Raw genomic sequence first — 21203 nt, forward strand, 5'->3', positions numbered from 1 at the left:
AGTTCTGCAATTTCACATTTGAGTTCCTTCAGAACTCTTGGGTGAATACCATCTGGTCCTAGTGACTTACCACTGTTTAGTTTATCAGGTTGTTCCAAAACCTCCTCTAATGACCCCTCAGTCTGGGACAGTTCCTCAGATTTGTCATGTAAAAGAATGGCTCAGGTTTGGGAATCTCCCTCACATCCTCAGCTGTGAAGACCAAAGCAAAGAATTCATTTAGCTTCTCCGCAATGGCTTTGTCATCCTTGAATGCTCCTTTAGACAGATAGACAGATACTGGATTTTGATTTGCCCTCTCAATTAGGGCATTATCCAAATCCTTTGAAGTAAATAAAAAACCTCCCCATTAACTTCAATAGGTTTTGGATCAGGCCCTTAGTGGAGTGGTGATTTGAAGAGAGAGAGAGAAGGAAAAGCTTTGCCTAACGATTAACACATTCTAAAGTCCCATTCTACTATGAAAAGCAACCATGCAAAAATACTGTAGCACCTTCTTACTCCACAGATTTGCTCCATAGGATCACACAGTCACACAGTGTTTCAATATTTAATGGCAGCTAGCACTGCGGACCCAATGGAGAAGTGGGAAATGGAGCTAGATTCTATTCCTTCTCAAGCTTCATCAACAGAACCATTAACTAACTTTCACCTGCAAAGCCTCACTCAAAGTCTTCCCTCATTTGCACCTATCCAAGCCAGCTCTACTGATGCCACTCTGTTGGACACAGTAAAGGTGCACAGGTGTAACCGAGGGCACAATTTGGCCTTTATTGCTGGCCATGATGCAGGTGAAGGAAAGAGCACAGCCCGACTTTCAGATCCCAGGCTAAATTTTCAGGGCTGGTACTTAGACAAAATATCCCTTTATTTGCCTACTCAGCAACTGTGCTATTCAAGTCATTGAGTCACAATAAATATGGCAACCTCTGAGACTATTTCTATAGTCATTTTTTTTCGGAGAAGAACCACACTTGGAAACGTTTGCAGAATGTACAAATCTGATAAAGTAAATTCATTGGGAAAATAGCGAACATGCAGACCTCTATCTGGGCCAACGTGCAGTCTCCCTCGTTACATTCAGAAACGCTCACATAATAGAGTGTGCTATAAGTATTAATTGTTCACTTCAAAATATATATGGCAAAACACAAACAGAATCAATTCAAAACAGGAACTCCACACCTCAGCCATAAAAACACACAAGTGTGTTGAATAATCTTGTAGTTATGTTTCGAGTTTTTTAACCTATTAATTACCATCTTTTTCCAGGGGACAGAGAGTGAATGAGAATAATTAGAGCTGGGCAAATAAAGGATTTTTTCCATTTGGTGGCAGTTTTGAAGAGTAAAAGAAAAAATAACCATCATGATTTCACGGTGAGCCAGGAGCCCATTAGCCAGTTTCGGGACACTGTGGATGTTACTGCAGAGCACCTTGTGATGATGCTTGGCATCACTCTTTCCAAGTCCCTTACAGCCTTTGCCATGACCAGATATGCTGCTATCACCATTAGCCGGTAGTGAAGACAAGCCGTAAGATCCCTCTGCTCTCAGAAATCTTCTCCTCATGTAGGTACTTGTAGATTGTGATCAAGTCACCTCTTAAACTTCTCTTGGATCATGGATAAACTAAATAGTGACAGCTCTTAAGTCTCTCTCTCAGTAAGGCACATTTTCCAGACCCTGTGTCATTCTTGTAGCAAAAACACAAACAGCCGGAGAGGTGAGAAGAAAGAACGAGATGAAAAGGTAGGTTATCAGAGGCAACTGCAGGCTAATTAATGGGAAACTTCAGCAGTAAATGATGCATGTTTGCAGGCTGCAGCTGTGCTGGCTAGCCAATAAGGGGAGCATTAACAGCAGCCTGGCTGACACACAAAAGAAGCTTTCTGCTGGAGGAAGCAATGAAAAAAGATATGCCTAGAAAGGAAAATCATCTGTGGAATTAACGTGCTAAGAAACTGTGTCACAGTTCTGGTGTCCACACTTCAAATAGGACATTGAAAAGGGTTCAGGAAGAGCTACACGAATGATACAGGGTCTGGAAAATGTGCCTTACTGAGAGAGAGCTGTCACTATTTAGTTTATCCATGATCCAAGAGAAGTTTAAGAGGTGACTTGATCACAATCTACAAGTACCTACATGAGGAGAGGATTTCTGAGAGCAGAGGGATCTTAGGGCTGGTCTTCACTACCGGCTAAATTGGCACCTCTGCCATGGATTCATGGATCAGGAGAAGATGCAATAAGTCGATGGCAGAGAGCTCTCTTGTTGACGTCAGGGCTTCACCTCCCCAAAAGGTGTTAGCTATGTCAACAGGAGAGCATCTCCCCTCACCATAGTGTGGTGTAGACACCACTGTACGTCGATTTAAGCTACATCAATGTAAGTTACGTAATTTAGATCAACATACCTCGTTAATGTAGACCAGGCAAGCAGACAAAGGCATAACAAGATCCAGTGGCTGGAAGTTGAAACTAGGTTGATACAGACTAGAAGTAGGACACAATTTGTTAATAGTGAGGGTAATTCACTATTGGAACAACTCACCTCTGGATGTCGTGGGTTCTCCACCATTTGAAGGTTTTAAATGATGATTTGATATCTTTCTAAAAGACATGCTACAGCTCAAACAGAAGTTATGGGCTTCATACAAAAATTACTAGGTGAAATTCTGTGGACTTAATTATGAGGAGGTCAGACTAGATTAGCATAATGGTACCGACTTGCTCTAAAATCTATTAATCAAGTGTGGAGAGGAGCTATGGGACCAACCAAGGAGACTTGCTGTGTGACTTCAGTGTTAGAGCAACTGAAACTTGTGGGTTTTGAGCACACTAAAACACTTTGACCTTCAAGCTGTTCCCAACAGATCAATAAAGCCACAGACTAGGATTAAAAGGCTAAAAAACATATGGAGTCTGGATGACTCTAAGCACTTCACTTCTACGTTGCTACCTCAAATCCTTCCTAGGTTGGTAACAGGCGTGTTTACCTGTCTGGTGGCTTTTCTGGTGTCAGTCTGGGCTCCAACAGACAGGTATACATGTCTCAGCAGCACCACAATTTGCACTAATCAGTGTCTTTAATGGCAGTCCAAACATAGGGATCTCAGATTGAATGGGCATGAAGAGTTTTAGGCACACTGGCATCACCCTGTGGAATCCATTGCTGCTACCCTCTCTTCACTCACAGCTGCCTAAAACTGGATGTCAAAATCCAAGTAGGTGACTACTTAAGGCACCTAAGGAATGGCTTAGGCTCCTAAAGCATCTCTCCATCCTCTCCTAAATCTCCCAAATACAGATTTAAGCATCCACATTTGAGAACTGGGTTCCACGTTGAAACTGTTGTGTTGATAGAGCTCTGCCTCAGGTACAATTGAGCAAACATACGGGGGTGGATCATTCAAATTCGAATCTTCTCAGCCAGGCACCTTTTTTTTTAAATGTTATTTTTATTTTATTGCTTTTTTTACCTGTCTATGCTGAGCTGCTAAGCTGAGTTTTGGCCATGTGGAGTCATGCTGTGAGAGACAGCTTACCAGAGGTCCCTTTTCCAGTGGACATGCCCAGTTATTGCCCTTCCACATTACCTTGCACTCCTTTGCTGAGCACACGGAAGTGGGTGTCCCACATGCATCATTAGCTGTAGTTGATACTGTTTAGGCCTTACATACCTTTGTGGTTTGAGTCATGATCTAGGCTGGTCATAAATCCAGTCAGACAGAATCAAGGATATTGCTCTAGCTGAATCTTTATTGTGGTTTACTTGAAGTGTCATCCATAGAAGGTGGATAAGCAGTTAGCTCATAAATAAGGATTTTTTTAAATAAATTGGGTTGTCTCAAAGATATATTAATGGCCTCCATTATTTTCTGAAGGGGATATGGAGCCTGCTCAGTTTTTTTCTTCTTTTGTAGAAATTTGAAACCTGCCAGTGAAACAGTCCTCACTGGTCCATATTCCATGAAAAAGGATTTTCGTGCCATTATGACCCTTTAAGAACTGCCTGGTGGGCATGCGCAATGCATTTGGCACAGGGCTTTCACCAAGCTGGTAAAGTGTGCAGTTAAAGATGATGCACATTGGGCATGTGTGTCTGATTCATTTGACTGCGTGCTCAGTAGTGAGGTCCAGGTGAAAAGGGCTGAGACACTTGAGGAACTCAGCAGCTGGAGAAAGAGCACTGACATGGTAATATTTTGCAAAGCCAAGTGCTTTGGTCCTACTGGAGATTTCCTATGAATACATACTGGATCATCAACCACATTCATTTTAAGAATCCAGGATTCATGGTTGCCCAATTCCTCCCTATCCAGCCAAAAAGCATCGTTCCAAAATCCCACGCCAGCATCATAAGTTTAAATGGAAGGGTTTTGTTGTCCCATTTAGCTCTTGGATGATTACTGTTCAGAAATAATTGTCCTCATTAACTCAAGCCTTCATTTCCACTGCAAATAGTGAATGTATTCCACATCACTCTGCAAGATGATTAATACGAGACCACTTTTATTATATGCAATATCAGAAATATAGCCATCAGGAGATAGCCTACTTTTATATGTAGTTCCTCCAATAGACAGAAACAACAACCTACTGATTTACAGGTTTCAGAGGAGCAGCCGTGTTAGTCTGTATCCGCAAAAAGAAAAGGAGTACTTGTGGCACCTTAGAGACTAACCAATTTATTTGAGCATGAGCTTTCGTGAGCTACGGCTCACTTCATTGGTTAGTCTCTAAGGTGCCACAAGTACTCCTTTTCTTTTTACTGATTTACAGGCACTAACCAATGCAGATCTGACTCCAGCACCATTAGGATTAGCCAAAGGTGGCTCTCCAATCACTCTTGATGCATGTGAACACTGACGATTTACCTGACATTCACTCTTTCACTGTTTATGTAAGGAAATAAATTGTACTGTCAGAGCTAGGGAACTAGGCTGGGACTCAGGAGACCTGGGTCTAAACCCAGTTCTTCCACTGACCTTGAGCAACTCACTTCTCTTCCCTGTTTCCCCTCCTACCTTATGTCTATTTAGATTGTAAGATTCTTGGGGGAAGGGATAATCTCTGTGTGCTTGGATAGCACATGCCTGGAAAATACGTAATAATATTTTCCCTCCACTTCAGGGTTACTGGGTGAAATATTATGGCCTGTGTTATGCAGGGGGTAGACTAGTGGTCTTTTAATCAGCCAGGATGGACTTTCCCTTCAGATTCCTCCCTGTCCAGATCCTCTACCAAGGGCAGCCATGAGGGGCAGGATCTCTCTACCTCCTGGGAATGGAACCTTTCCCCCTCAGGAAGTCAGAGATTGCATGTCAGGGTGCCCTGCCTATACACATAGACAGAAGGGAATAAGTGCTGACACTTGGGCTTACAGAAGACCCTGCAGGAGGGGCCAGGGGTTGCTGTCTCAATGGTTAATGCATGGGGATCATGAGTAAGATAGTAGTTAGGCATAAAAGTGGGATTTAGCATTTTAAATCTTATTTGAAATAATAATAATAATAATGGGTGTAAATCAATAGGTAAATGTGCAAGAGTCAGGAGGTTTAAAAAGAAATAGAAACTAGGCTAGGATGAGTTACAGTTAAAAAATAAAACCTACAAATAACTAGGTAGGCAGGTAGTTGGGAATAGTTCAGACATATTTTTAAAAGGGAAAATAACAAGACACGTGAATAGCTTCACCCGGATCTATTTTCATGTATGTGTTGAATCCCTTTTCCCCAACCTTCATCTGTGTTTTGACATTTTTTTTTCCTCTTTGGGATAGCAGCAGCATTTGGAAAGTGCCCAGAACATCTGAATAAATATATGAACGAATTCCTATTTCTATAGCCAATTTTTAAGGCAAGCTGTTAGTGTTTTACGTTTATTTGCGGAATTCTGAGGATATTCAGACAGAGAGGACATGCTCATCATCTGGATCGCCAGCATGTGACATCAGATGGTAGGATCCCAATGTGTGCCTCTGATTCTACTCTCACCCACTCCCACTGTAAATCAGGAGTACCTCCAATGACATCAATGAAGCTACTCTGGTGTAACCATGGTGTAATCCGGCCTTGGAGGTTTCCACTTGCCAAGATCTTTATTTCCATGTAAAACACCCCTATTGAAACATAGTACTTTAAATGTTAGGTTCTTTGAAACTACTCTGCAAAAATTAACCAAACAGACATTTGAACAGTAAGGATCTAACCCTCAACTGGTGTAAAACAGGGCCACTATGTTGAAGTTGATGAAGCTCCGTTGAGGATCTGCCCTTACATTCTAATAATTCTTTCCAGACTAAGCAAAGAAAAGTCCTTGATGTTTCCTTCTATACTTGTGGATTCTTGTTTACTGGAGATTGATCATAAGATAAAACACAGCATTCATTTGAAACATCTGGAAATCCAGCTCTCCATCAGCGGTTACACATTTTTGGGGGAGGGGAGGTTAATTATTATTTTTTAGTTTAGGTGGTGGTAGCATCCAAAGGACTTTTCCAAACACAGAGGAAGACAGTCCCTGCCCCAAAGAGTATACCATCTGAAAAGATAAAAACAGACACAGATACAATTTGCAAGCAAAGGCCCAGATGGTGAGCAACCTCTGTGTGGCCACGCAGGGATAGAAAGACAAGCAAGAAGCTTCCCCACAACCTTTCTTGGGGCTGCCTGCAATAACAAGACACCAAAAAGTGGACAGGGAGGCTTCTTGCTCCACAAGCAATGGCAGGCGCAAACTGCATTCCCCTATCTGTGCAAGGAACAACTCTAGGAGAGATTGGGCATCTCTCGGCGAGACTGGGCATCTCTCCAGTGATGCTCCACACCACACTCTATCCAAGGGTGTGGCTTAAAGGCCACCATCTATTCCATGTGCTCAGGATGGTGATAAGCAAACATCTTACTAATTACACATTTGGTGGTAGTTGGGTCCCTTCTTCCCATCCCCAAACCCATCCATCCCCCTTGTCTCATCCACAACAGTGATCTCCAGCTTCAATTCCAGTATCCCAATCCCCCTCCTTCCCAACATGCAACCAGCGTCATGTAAACATCTTCTGTGGTAAGATTATCCGGGGATGCATGTTACTGTCTGGTCTATGTTGTGTGTCCATGATGTGTGGAGACAGACATCGACACAAAATCAACTCTGCTTGTGTTGGACACGTCACCTATGACCTTAAAACGGGGGTGTTGCTTGAGCAGAAGTTGGAAGCATTAAAAAAGTGACATCATATGATAATATGCAACACTAATATATCAGTTATATCCTCCCCCTTTTTCAAATCATACTCCCAAGCTGATATTCACACACATGTTGTGATGGGAAGGTCCAACGTGGAGGTATGCCAAGGCCATCATATGGCCCATAGCAGCTTCAGCGCATGATGTGATGCTTTGTGATTTATACTCTGTTACATTAAACTGTTAATATATTCATGCATACATATCTGAATAAGACTGCAATTACTCATCAGCCCTCAGTATCAGGATGGGAAAAAAGGCTTTTAAAAAATCTGCATAAAAGTTCTAAAGCAGTTTACATTCACTAGGGTTGATGGTCTTTCAATAATTAGGTATAAATCCTATAGAATGTGTTATGGGCATCAACCAGAGTAGAGGAGGTCACCACACCCATGCATCAGGTCAATATTACCCAAAAAAGATGGGTAAAATGCCTATCAAAGCACCAGATCCACAGTATGTGTGGGGGGCAGGAGAGGGGGAAAGAGCTGTTGCCTAATGGTTGTGATAAAGAAAATAGCACATCTGCAAAGGTGTTCAACACTTGCTCGGCAAAGAAACATGCTGTTCTTTTGGACAGGATGCACACTACTACACATTTACTCGACCCCACGCGGTAAACACTGTGTACTGCACCCCACTGCCCACTCTCTGGTGTTGCTCAGGCATGTAAGAGCAGGGCTTATAGTGGTTTGGGCTTGCTTTTCCTCTCACTTACCCCAGTGTAGTAAGCCAGTGTAAGTCATAGGGGTATCAGGCTCTTTATCTCATTTGTAGTCTACCTTCACTCCTCCCTATCCCATGCCTTTACCGCATGCACTTCACAGTACACTGTAAAATCTCTAATCTTGGAACAAACTTAAAGGAAGGAGAGGCGTGTAGGGTACAATTCTGGCCTGTTACACACCTACATGGAACATCAGGGTGTGATAAAGGTGCAAGAAGGCTCTTCCCACCCATCCCCAAATGCAGATGAGCAGATATACATGAAAAAATTGACCTAGTGGTCCATTAAATTCTAGAGAGAGGTCCTAGCAAAATGTTCTTCTTGATCCTAAAGAGGTGTGGTCACTCAGAGCATCGGCCAGGTCCTCGAGTCTCTTATGCATACGCTGATACCGGCATCAAGTGCTAATAAGGAGCATGTGGCAAACTACTGTCACTGCTCTCCCAAGCCCTAGTGCAGCTCATACTGCTAAGACCAGAATTAGCTCCGTTAGCAGTTGCCACCACCATAAACACAATGAATATTCTAACCGCTGTATTGAGTAGTAGTTACATTAAGCTAATTACCCAGCCAATTTTTAAATGCCACCTGAAGGACTTTGTGTAAGTGATAAATGATAGGAAAAACACATTTCACACTGTGAAACTCTGGATTTCAAACCTTCTGTTCAATCAATACCAGCCCAATGTCACCAAGACACACCATGTGTATGAAACTAATCTTTAAAGTAACATATGCAATCCACACCATTCAGAACTAACAGGTTAAAAAAAAGAGGCAACATTATAATCATCTAGTAATTAACTACCACTGCTTGCAATTCAAAATCATGCTTGGATGAAAAAAAGTAGAACACTTGCCTTCAGTATGTACAGCAGAAACATAGGTCCAGTTATAGCGTTTGACAATGTCCACCATAGCTCGAGCTTGCTGTGCATCAGATGGCACGACTCTCATGAAATACTTGAACAGAGTTTTGTCGCTTAGGTCCATGCTTGTGGCAGAATAAGCAATCTGAGGTATATTGAAAAGCTGCAACAAGTTCTGGACCTGGATCGCTACTGAACTAGAACCAGGGCCAATGACGCCGACAATGGGTTTCTTGGAGCGGATCGATGTTGAAGATCCATCGACACAGCGCACTATCCCCTCTTCTTCTTCCGATGAAATAAGAGAGTCCCTTATGAACTCAATACTTTGCTCCAGAGCCACAGCAGAATGCCAACAAGAGTCCCTTATTTCACAGCCTAGTGTTATATTTGGCAATAGTGTTGGGTCCAGATTAATTCTGTCCAGAGTATGAAGCATTGCTTCCACTCTCTGTATGCCATATTGCTCCCTCACCTCTCCACATTTTCTCTCATGGACCTTGTCAACAGTTGGCTGATGGTGGACAGAAAACAAAGCTCCAATGATAATATCACCAGGCATATGTGCAACCACCCTTCTTTCATTGGATTGTGCAGAAACCAAAAACCCAAAGTTCCCACTGACATCTTCCTTCAATAACAGGATTGCAAGGAACAGCAAAAGGACCATCTTAGGAAATAGTTTAAGCTGGTAGAGACAACATGATGGAATAAAACGGAGAGTTGTTAAAAAGTAGTTAGAGAATCTTTTGGATAAAAAGAGCAGGAAGCTGATGGTTAACCAGGCATTTCCGCCTATTCTCTAGGGAACCACCATCGTCTCCAAGGGAACAGCTATGCAGAGCTGCACATGTGATCATAATCTTCATAACCTTTAAAAAAAGATAGGGGAAATAGCTTTAAAATCAGTTGTAAGGATGTCTATTCCCTCTGCTGTCAATAGTGATAACAGCACATCACACATTTACTTTTTTCATTATCTTGCAAGCTAAAAAATCTGTTTGTGCTTTACCATTTCATTATGCTAGGTCAGGTCCTCAGCTGGTGTAAATCAACAGAGCTCTACTGAAGCCAGGCTGTTTAAAAGGGATACACAAAAAGCACTTGGGGGGGCTAATTTCTAAGGCACAAATGGCAGTTCATTCCCATTGATCATCAATGGGACTGATGTGCCCTACTTCCCACTTGTGCCTTTGAAAATCTCCTCCTTAACCTTACGAACATTTGAATATTGGAATTCAGAATATATCTGTGATGCACAATAACGTACTCTGGGCCATATTACGCTCCCAATTACACCAGTATAAAGCCAAAGGAATTCCACCGCCATCAGTGGAGTCACTCCATACCTACACTGATATACATGGGAGCAGAATCTGGCCCTTCAAATCTTTTGCAAAACTCAGCTGGTTCCAAAAAGGCTATAGATTTCCATTGACAGACAGATTTGAAAACAATCACTTTTGTTAGCAACTACTAAGTACCTAATTTTAATTAATATCAATATTATTTTAAATACTTAAATACTCTGCATTTAGTCATAGATGTAGTAAATTAGTCTTAATATCGGACTGGCTGAAAGGTGTTTCCTTGTTTTGCATCCATAGGTCAAATTCATCACAGGTGTAATAAGTGAAGGCAATGCCACTGATCTCTATAGAGTGGAACCCACCCACACGAACGGTAAGTGTAACACTTTGGAATATAAACTGTTCCTACAGATCCCCACGATAGAAAACCAACAGCGTACATGCAGTGCAGACATAGTGGTGCACAAAACATTTTATGCACTCTGCACTGCAGACTAGAAAAGAGCTGCATTTGATTTTTTTTTTATTGTTGCTTTGATACTTATTTTTCATTTATCATCAAAGACTTCATATCCTGGTCAGCATAGCGAAGTCACAGGGACTTAAAAATACTCAGAACCTCACAGCAGGTGCTTAGCACATTGCTGAACTCTGTTCAAAGAGGTCTCTTACATGCCCTGATCCAGCCAAGACTGTAGCACATTTTAGGCACTGTGCATTGTCCTGTTTGTGTCAATGGGACTATTCACAGCACGTAAAGTTAAGCACATGTGGCTCTGAAGGCTCAGAGCCAGTTAGGAAAACCACATACCCAACCCTATTCATAATGAGCTAACAGTAAATTCTAGACAAGATTCTAATCTCAGTTACACTGTTACACATCCACTGAAGTTAATGGAATTAGGAACAATTGTGGATCAGACCAATGGCTGAGTCTCGTCCAGTATCCTGTCTCTGACAATGGCCTATACCAGATATTTCAAAAGAAGCTGCAAGAAATTTCTGCTGCAAGAAGTTATGCCACATATCTTCCTAACCCCTTCTCTTAGCGTTGTTTTGACACGGGTGTAACTGATCAGAATCTAGCAAATTCCTACCTTATCACTCACAGGTATATAGTTCAAGCCTGTGCCACAATGAAGTTAAAGCTCATAAAGCTGAAAGCAAGAAATACATATTCCAACACAAAAGACATTCGTGTCTAAGGATAATCAACTTTATTTGGACATTTTATCCTCACTTCATGTTTTAAAGAAGCATTCTAAAAAACTATTTGCACAGAAGTATAGTCATGCAATGTTTAGTTGAACATTTGCAAATTATTTTTTTCAAAGAGGGGTGATAATGAAGCAATACTGAAAAGAAATGGTTCTTGTAGTTTTCAGTATTAATAGAAAGTGCTAGCAATTAAATACACCTTGCAAAACTGTTGTAAATCAGTTTAACAAAGTGCTTCATAGTCTATGAAGACTTGGAATATCACTACAACAATCCTCTGCAGTGAAGCAATAAAAGTGATGCAATTCAGGTTAACTAGTCTCAATTTAATTACAGATTTGTGCTACTACTTATCTTAGATCCTCCAACTGTTTATTGTGTGCCTTTGAAGACAATTCAGTATCAGTTGTAAACTGTTTTATGGATGACAAAACACTCTAGGGTACTTTTGTAAATTATCAGGACAGATTTAAATTAATTTATGGTGTAAGTTTTTACTTATTAGAATGTTTAACATGTCTATTTTCCCCTTTATTCCAATGCAAGCCCCATTATTCAAATCAGCTGATGTTTGTAAACTGTGTTCAGTTCCTCGGGTAGCAAAGCATTATTGTTAAATGGCCAAATTCTGGCCCTGGCTCAGAGCAAGGCTGGAAGTGCAATTATAAAGTGCTGCTCACCTCCTGGCTCTCGGGGTAACTATGTACTCAGCAAACAGTCTGAGTATTTTTGGATGAGGAGTTTAACAATGATTCTCCACCAAATGTTTCAAATTCCTGTGTACCATTATCACACCAGGCCCAGTCCAATGCAGCCAGGCAGGTTAGTGACATGAGTCTTTACATTTACAGCTTCAGGTAACCAACTCGTTTTGCACACTATGCATGTGAAGGGGGTGCCAGGTTGGCAATTTTTGCCTTCCCTGGCCTCAGAGTGTAGAAAGCAGAGCCCGGCGGCCTGTTCCTTTCAACTCCAGTTTACATCTATTTATACTGGTGTTTGTTTGAAAAATTATCTCTGCAAGGTAGAGAGCTAGAAAACAAAAGCTGAGGTTCTACTTTACATTTCCAGTTCACCAAAATCAAGGGGGCCCAGGGCTGAGGGCTCCATAGGACCCAAAGGCCAACTCTGAGAGCCCTCAACTCTCACTCCTCAGAGCCAGGGCCAGAAAGCCAGATTCTGATCTTAGTTACATCAGAGTTAACAGTTATATCAGTTACACCAGAGTAGCTAAGTGACAGACTAAATTTACTTGGGAATTTACCCACGTCACTAAGTGAGCCAGCGGAGTCACTTGGGATTTACATTGGTACACTTAGGACTCTGATCCAAAGCCCACTGAAGTCAATGGAGAGACACCCACTATCTTCCATGGACTTTAAACCAGCCAGTGAAATTACATGGAATTTACACTGGCATCATTAAGTTCACCAGTGGAGTTATTTAGAATTTACACCAGCATTAAAGAGAGGTCATCTGGCTTTGCAGGCAGGGCACTGAGGGATGCCATCAGGGTGAACACCCCAACCTGGCCAAAAGGTGCTCCTTGGCTAAAAGATAGTTGAGGAGAGATTCAATGGGCTGCGCATCCCACTGGCATTTCCTGTGAGACAGCTCTATTATAGAATCGGGTAGGGGACCCACCAGAGTGTTCAGGTTTGAAGGCAGTGAAGAACATGTGCATAGTAAACGATTGGGAACTGCTGTTAATATACCTGCACTTACTCTTCTTCACTGATGCACATGCAATCCAACAAAAAAAAAAAACACTCAAGGTATGGATCTGTTTGCCCACTAGTTTTACACTGGTGCAACACCACTGGCTTCAAGAGAGTTACTCCTGATTTATTCCAACATAAGAAAGATGGAATTACTGATGTATGCCAGTTTTTTGGACATGGCCAGGAAAATATTTTAAAAGGCAAAAGCTATCTGCCCTACGTATAACAGTGTATATAGCATATGCTGAGCACTGGAATCTGCAGCCACCAAATATATGGTGGAAACAGAACGCCTGCTGTCTTGTCAGGAATGAGAGACATTTTGCATGAGCGCTTCAGTTGGTGTAAACTGGTATTGCTCCATTGAAGTTAACAGAGCTACCCCAATTTACTCCTGCATGGAGCTGATGGAGCACACAGCACTCTGTCTTGCCTCCCTGCTCTTTTGACATGTACCCTGCCCAAGCCCACTAGAGAGGATGGGAGCCAGGCGTGTGATCACTATGACACCCTAGGACTCCCCTGTGCCAGGAGGAATCCTCAGATGTCCTTGTAGGGCAATATTCCAGCTGATTTGTGTCAAGGACAGAGCCTAAAAGCACAGTAAATTAACATCTCCAGCACTTTGTGTTAATACTGCATCATTCTACAATTATTTACTTGAACTTGAAATGCTAAACTATCTGTAACTATAATTGGTGGAGAAAAAACAACAATAAAGTGACTTTCCACTGTATTTCAATTAATTTACTCCTGATTCCTCACAAGCCACTAGGAATCTTGAACATTTTGCTCTTTCTTCAAAACATGCATGGTTGGGAGTTTATTTGGTGGGGCATTTCTGACTTCCTTTGCTTTATGCTCCAGCAAAGGAAACTTTGCTTGAGTCTTTACAATGTAAAACATTTCCTATACAAACAGCTCACATTAGAGCAGTGCCCACTAGTGATGGTAGAGTTAAAGCCTGTCTGCTTTTCTGTTATGCTTCCCTGTTACATGGGGTTTGTAGTTCACCATTACTGGTGTATAATCTCAGTCAGGGACCGTTTTTTAATTGTTTGGCGGGAATTGATTTGGTGCATTTTACATTAGGAAAACAAGAAAATCATTTTACTCCTAGACAGCTTTTCTACAGCCCTGTAACCTTACAGACAACGATGCCTATTAGTTTGTAATATCTTAAGTTCCTTTGAATAATTTTTTAAACATTTTTAAATGCCTGTTATGTATGAGAGAAAATCTATCTACTCTGTATGGGCTTGATCCTGCAAGGTGATGGAGGCTCTGGGTCTAATCCAGCAAAGCTCCTAAGAACATGCTCAACTTTAAGAATAGGAGGAATCCCTTTGTTTCAATTGAGTACCTACCTAAATTTTCCTGGATTGGAGCCAGAATGCGTAGCACCTAGTGAGATCAAGACACATATGCAATGACAAATTTCACTCAATGTGTAGAAATACTCCTCATGCATCTGCAGATTAAATGCTTCCTAGGCATACATAGACACCAAACATAACTGCTTCACTGCCATCCAGTTGTTAAAACAATTAAATTAATGTAAAGCCTATCCAATTTAAGCCAATAAATTCTGGGGAACTCTACGTTCAGGATTTTCACTACATGGGAACTGAAAGTGTCTGAAAACAGTCACTGATGTATTGGCCCACAAGCCCAATTGTGCAATTCTTATGCAGGCAAATCTCCCACAGAAATCAGGAAGAGTTTAGGGTGCATAAGGGATACAGAATAAAGATGTCTATGCTCTTCACTCTATAGGCAGAGCATTTAAACTTGGGTAAGGAGTGCAACTTAAGGATGATAAGACTTAACTCTGATCTCCTGGTTTTTGTTGGCCGAAGACTGTCCCTGCACACTGAGACCAAGTGATTTTGGGTGCTGAACTGGAGAAACGTTAACGGAGCTGGATTTGCAGAAAGTGCTGAGCACCCACGCTAGGAAATCAGGTTCTTTTAAGATGTCTCAGGTTGGGCATCCAAAAATGGAAGCACCCAAAATCACTAGTTGCTTTTGAAACCTTGACCTATATTAACAAGGTTATTTTGTGTTTAGATTTCAAAAGCCATTGAGCTTTAATTTAAAATAAATAAATAAATAAAAAAGACCAAAAATCAGAATTGCAAGCCATTGCACTGTGAATTCCAATGGGCTTTGGATCATGCCCTTTAAGAATAGATTAAACTGCTGAACACCAAGGGACAGGAAATAAAAACCACTATATAGTGCCATTTACAAATATTGAAAATATAGAGAAAGACCATAAAATCATAAAATGGACCAATGTAGTAAACTTCTAAATACACATTGTACCATCATAAAGGGTTATATTGACTTCTCTAGTATTCTTTGCTCTAAAACAGTCCCACAAGCTCCTTTATCTATTCTGCATTCCTTTAATGCTTTGATAAAGTTTTTAATATGCAACTAATATTCCAGTAAAACAGCCAATGATCTTTAGAAGGCCCCACAGTACATATACAAGGTATTACTGTTGAATGACACAGAAACTAATATTATGTTGAATGACACAGAAACTAATATTTCCAGTGTGCTTTCAACTATGCTTAATCATTTTATTATTAACAATACCGTCAGATCCAGAAGAAGTGATAAACAGAAAGCAAGGGAAAGTGACAACTGCAGAAAGTATCACAGCAAATCACTATACAGGGGGGGCATGGAGAGCATTGCCACTTTACTAAAGAAGCAGATATACATCAAAATATATAAGTAAATAAGAGGCTAAAGCACATATTTAGGATCCAAAGGGTAATTGCTTAGCATTTAAAATATAAAAGCCAAACAAAACTATAACAATACCCCACCCACATAGCACAAACATTACTATCTGAATGTGTTTCTCCTCTGTTAGGTGCTATAGTAAACTACAATGGAATGTTTTGCAATATAATAATAAAATCAAAGATGAAAGAGACCTGTTAGGTTTCCTAGTGCATCCCCACTCTCTTTTCAGGATTGTTCCCTGATGGGCAGTTTCAAGTGCTTTTTCTAGCCTCAATATCTCAAGGGATGGGGTTTCCACCACTTCCTTTTGGAGAAGTGATACAGTGGTGTAATAGATCTCACCAATGGGGAGTTTCACCTGGTAGTCAAACTAAATTTTCCTTCCCTTTTACATGGAGCAGCTGCTAAGCTGTATCCTCAATCCAGTTAATTCTCCCCAAGCATTAGAAGGAGCTGTCTGTGGTACTTAACAGGCCACTAGCAGTTGGACACCTCCGGAGACAGACACTCAGCTGCCAGGCACCAAGCTAGGGATTTCAAGAGACAAGTTAAGGACTGGAAAAATGGGCGGGGGGGGGGGGGGCATGAAGCTGTATTGTAATAACTCTGCCAAATTGGGCTACAGGTTTTGAATTATACACACACACTAAACAAGGGTTTATAAAGTATAGTGCAATCTTACCTACAGGTGTAGCCAGCTAGATATATGTCTATACACACGCATTTATGAATTGGTTCTTAGACCTAGCTAGCTAGATCTGTCTAAATATCTGGCCTCCTCACGGTAGTATCTGAGCAGCGGGCAATCGGCAGTGGATGTTGGTACCCCCGGAGGTATTATCCCCAAGTATTCGCTGGGGAATTGAGAGTAGGTTGTGTGACTTGTCCCAAGGTCATTCGGGAAGTCTGGGGCTCAGCTCTCTCTGGAGAGCAAGTCCATTGCCTTTTCCACTACACCGCCCCTCCTGCCCCGCTGAGCGGATCACACAGGTCATGTAAAACTCGGGAACGCCTGGTATTGAGAGGTTCCTTGTCTGCCTAATCGTGGAGGAAGGTCTCGCCTGCAAAGCCGCAAGGTAACTAACTAACTGGCGGGTCCCACCGCCCATTCCCCACGCAGCGCGCAGAACACCACAGCCGGGGCTGGCCCCAGACCCATGTCACTAGGCAGACATACCCACAGGGCAGCCATGTGTAGGAGAAGCACGCTGCATGGCGCTGCGCCCCTTCCTACCCCGGTCACCTGCAGCCTTGGCTTGCTTGGAAGCCATGCGATCAGGGCACGGAACAATAGGGGGAAAGGGAGGGAGAGCTCCTGCTGGATCCGGAATTCCTTTAGCTGCAACGGGGACCGATACCCGCCAACCCCTCCCCAGCCGAATTACCTTGCGGATGGCTGCATTCGCCACTTGCGATGGGGTGTCAATAGCCAAGACGCGCAGGCAAGGTGCCTCCTGCAATGTTTAACGCTGCCATTGATAGCAAATCCTATCGCAGACCTCTGCGGGGGGAGGGGGGGGCTGAATAATCCTCAGGTCTCTTTGGAGAGGTCACCACCCGGCAGCAGCGCCTTTGGCCCCATTGGCCAGCACTGTCACTCCTCCAGCTACCAGCACGTCCTGTCGTCTTCCGATCCCAGCCAGACTCTGAGGACCGGGTACCTCCTCCCCCTCGTGCCACTCAACACGCTGCTCCCCCAGCCTTGCCACTGCCTCATTTGCAAGAGGCGTCTGGATAAAAAACAGCTGGATCTTTGCTCTCTGCTCTCCAGAACCTCTCGCTGCCCAGACCTAGCAGGACAGAGCCTCCTGGCCCCTTCCCTCCCCAGCACCACAAGTTTTATAGCCGATTGGCTTTTGAATCCTTCCCTCTGCTCTGAGTCCTTTTGAATTTCGCACTGCAGGGAAGTTGCTTCAGGTGAATGAAGGTTTCAAAGGCTCCCCACTAAATTTATTCCATCTCCCCCCTCCCGCTTCCCAACTGGTCCGGCAACAGGGCTAATTCGATGCCATACATGATACCGGGGATGACCTAAAGCCATGAATGTGTCTCGAGAACCTGCTTCTGGACAGCAAGTAGCACCTCAAGCTTTAGTTATAGATATACCCCCCACACACACACACACACACACTATACACACAGTGTTTTCTCTGAAGAAATAGCTCCAGAGACGAGCTTGCCCCTATTGTTTCGGCCAGCTTATTTCTCCACAAAGTTTTACATCCCCCTACAAAGACCGCTGTAGAGTGGAGACTGGTTTCTGGTCAATTTCTTTCTGGTTTAATCACACGGAGGAGCCCACACCGGAGACCCTACCGCGTGTGCGGACGAGGCCCGGGGTGCGAGTGGGGGTTGACATTTACATGCAGAGAGATTAGCACGGTCTTCATCGCAACTTTTTAGTGCCACCAAGTGGCACAGATCCCTCTAGGAGCTCAAGCAGCGAGACCGCCCTGGGCTCAGCCTGATGCTTATTTGAGGGGGGAAGAAAATATTTTTTACATCCAGATTTCCCCCTGGGGTTGTACCCCACGATTGTACGCCGCTGGGTTATACGAGGCCTCCCAGGTGAAATGGGCGCAACACCGCGTCGAGAGCAGCCCAGTGTGACAAAGCCAGGGACAGCCAGGCGAGAAGCAATGCACCGGCCAAGGGCGAATTCAGAGCTGCCAACTCGGATGCCAGGATCCGTGCCAGCTGCAGTCTCCTTAGTTCCTCTCTTCCCCCTCCTTTATCCCACCCTCGCCTTTCCCGAGAACAGGTATCCCCCTCCCCCTCCTGCTGCCTTCACTATCAGCCCCCCCACCCCTTCCCCGCATGACCCCTGAAACCTGCCCCACTCCCTAGCGGCGCTGGAGACCTACAGCCTTTCATCTCCTGATGTGTGCCCTGGTCCCGCTCTCCTCTGCCCTTCGCCGCCCTGCTAGTTCAGTGCCCTCCGTCCCATGCCTCCCTTTACTCATCCCGCACGCCCCGCAGCCACATTACCTGGGTCCCCTCCTTCACTCCGCGCCTCTCACCAGCGTCTTCTGCTCCCTCTCCTTGGCTGGCTAGTGTCTTCTGCACCTCCGCATACCCCCTGCGCCACACACCCACCCATCCACCCCCCTACCTCTTTCCAATTCTGCTGTACCCCTCTATCCTTTTCCGTCCCCCCAAACGTGCCTGGCTTCCCTGCAGTCCAACCCTCCGCCCCCCTCACACACACCCAGCAAATTCCCCTCCTCACACATCCAGCTGCACCTTTGTGCAACAGTTCGCCTGGGAACACGAGCCCGACCGCGGGTGCGTGGTTCTGGGGAAGGGAGAGGGGGCCTGGCTCAGTAGCCACCCCTGAGTCTCTACAAACTCAACACCTCCCAGAGCGCTGCGGCACGAGCCGCAGCAACAACAGGGGGAGGGAATCTCCTCTCTATTCCCGGCTCTTATGTAAAAATGTCATGTAAGTAATAGCTGATCTGGACTTTACAGGCTGCTGCTGGGGCTGACTGTTTACCAGGACGTCGTTGCAGAGGAGGATTAGTTCGTGCATCCATTTTAGAGCATTAACATACTTTTTGCTGCCGTTCCCGCTGCTCCACAGCCTGGGTTTCTGCCATTCCCGGCTCTTTCCTCTCGTTGGATTTGGTTTTTTTTTTTAGTTCAAACATTATTCTCTGCGAACACGAGGTGACCCAGATCCCAACCAACTGATCTGCACCAGCCAAGCGGGCTGGTCTATCGCACGGACACCACCTCTGATCAGCGCCCGAACCCCAAACACCTGTCCGGCCAGGGGCTACTTTCTCAAACTTGCTCTAGGGGGAAGAGGAGGGCACGGGGGGAAAGAACAGCTGCTGGAGCCCAGCCCTCCTCCCCCCCAAACACACCCCATAGCCCCTTCACCGGCCCGACGATCCAGCCTTCAGGACACCGAGCCCAGGAGATGGCTCGGGGAGGGGAGTGCTTACCAGGACTCCTCCACTTAGTCCCAGCCCGCTGGCTGCCCCTGGGAGACGGCGCCGGCTTCGCACTCTTCCAAAGCTCTCGCCGGCTCCTTGCAGCAGCGAACGCCCCGGCCGCGGCGGCAGCAGCCAGTTCCCTAATGCAGAAGACACCGCGCGCCCGCCTGTGTGTGTGTGTCTAGCACGTGTTTCCTCCAGCCGGCTCCGGAGCGCAACTGGAAGGAAGGCGGCTGCCTGCCACACAGTTCACACCTGCGCTGGAGGTGTCAGGGCGAGCCGGGCCCACAGTGCTGGCACAGCAGCGCCCCCTCGCGGGGCACGGGCCTCCCAGCTTTTGCTCCTGCCCTCCCTACTCGCGTGGGGGCAGGAGGGAGGGACATCATGCTGTTCTCCCCTCCCCCCTTGTCTTTGACACCATCCGGCGCGATTGATCTGTGAAATTCCTAGAAGGGCTGGAAGCTGCAGCCACCGATGAATAGGGTGGCTAATATATTTAGCAAAATCACAGATGGAGAGAGAGGGGGGATGGGGGGGGAGAGAAAAGACAGATAGGGATCATGGTGGGGGGGAAATGAATGTCCTGTCTGGAACTGGGAAGTTATCTGGTGCCTGACTGCCCTCCAACAGGGATTTGGGGGAGGGGGGGACTTCATGGGGGGATTTTCCTGGTTCCACTGAGCAATCACTGACTACGTTTCTCCCCCTACCCACTTCCCAAATACTGTTCCTACACTCCATTTATACAGTATAAATATAAACAAGCAAGAACAGAATGCATCCTACCACTAAGTGATACCTAGGCATCTGGATTTCATTCTATTGATCTAGATGATAATGTAGGATATCCAGTATATTATATATAACATACATATATTATATTCACATAAACACATATGCTTAATCTGTGCCAAGTAAACACTCATCTATAGTACTATATTCTTATTACTATTATCATCACATGGGTGTGTCATTCCATGTCAGATTCCCTTGTCTGAGTTCAGCATGCCAGATGCTTGTAGCAGCTGGATCAAAGATTAAAACCTAGCTGAATAAAATGGATGAGGGCAGCCTTAGCACTTGCATTAGTTATGCAGGCTATTAACCTTCTAATCAAGCTCCCAGTAAAACAGGCTTGTTGGTTTTGCAAACAAAAACAAAATATGGTGTATTTAAATTTGCTGCACCTTCTGTATTTTACAAGTGGGCTATTCATTTCTCTGGTGGCACATCTTCTTATACAGAATTGTCTTGTCTATGTTCCAGATTCTGTATATGTTTTAACAATATACAGTGGAAGTAATCTCCCTGCAAGCATGTAGTAATACTGTCTATAAAGTGATACTGAATGAATGAAAATTTAAACACATACATAATGTATGTATATAGAGAGAAAGATAGGACA

The 21203-nt window shown here is 44.1% G+C and overlaps 1 protein-coding gene across 4 annotated transcripts in view; it reads right to left on the minus strand.

Annotated features, from left to right (window-relative positions):
* The window catches only part of GRM5 (glutamate metabotropic receptor 5), a 326806-nt gene extending 306738 nt beyond the window's left edge, over window positions 1-20068 (minus strand). Inside the window, exons 1-2 of one of the 4 annotated variants that reach the window (XM_048841860.2) lie at window positions 19808-20065; window positions 8837-9717 (exon numbers count right to left, since the gene is read on the minus strand). In XM_048841860.2, coding sequence (XP_048697817.2) covers window positions 8837-9515 — 679 coding nt within the window. In that variant the 5' untranslated portion in view covers window positions 9516-9717; window positions 19808-20065. Of the gene's footprint in view, window positions 1-8836; window positions 9718-19807 lie in introns of all 4 variants that reach the window. The other 3 variants (XM_048841852.2, XM_048841871.2, XM_048841893.2) reach the window with 3 other exon arrangements.
* Window positions 20069-21203: the final 1135 nt, after the last annotated feature.

Source organism: Caretta caretta, chromosome 1 (assembly GCF_965140235.1).
Source record: "Caretta caretta isolate rCarCar2 chromosome 1, rCarCar1.hap1, whole genome shotgun sequence".
Lineage (NCBI taxonomy): Eukaryota > Metazoa > Chordata > Testudines > Cheloniidae > Caretta > Caretta caretta.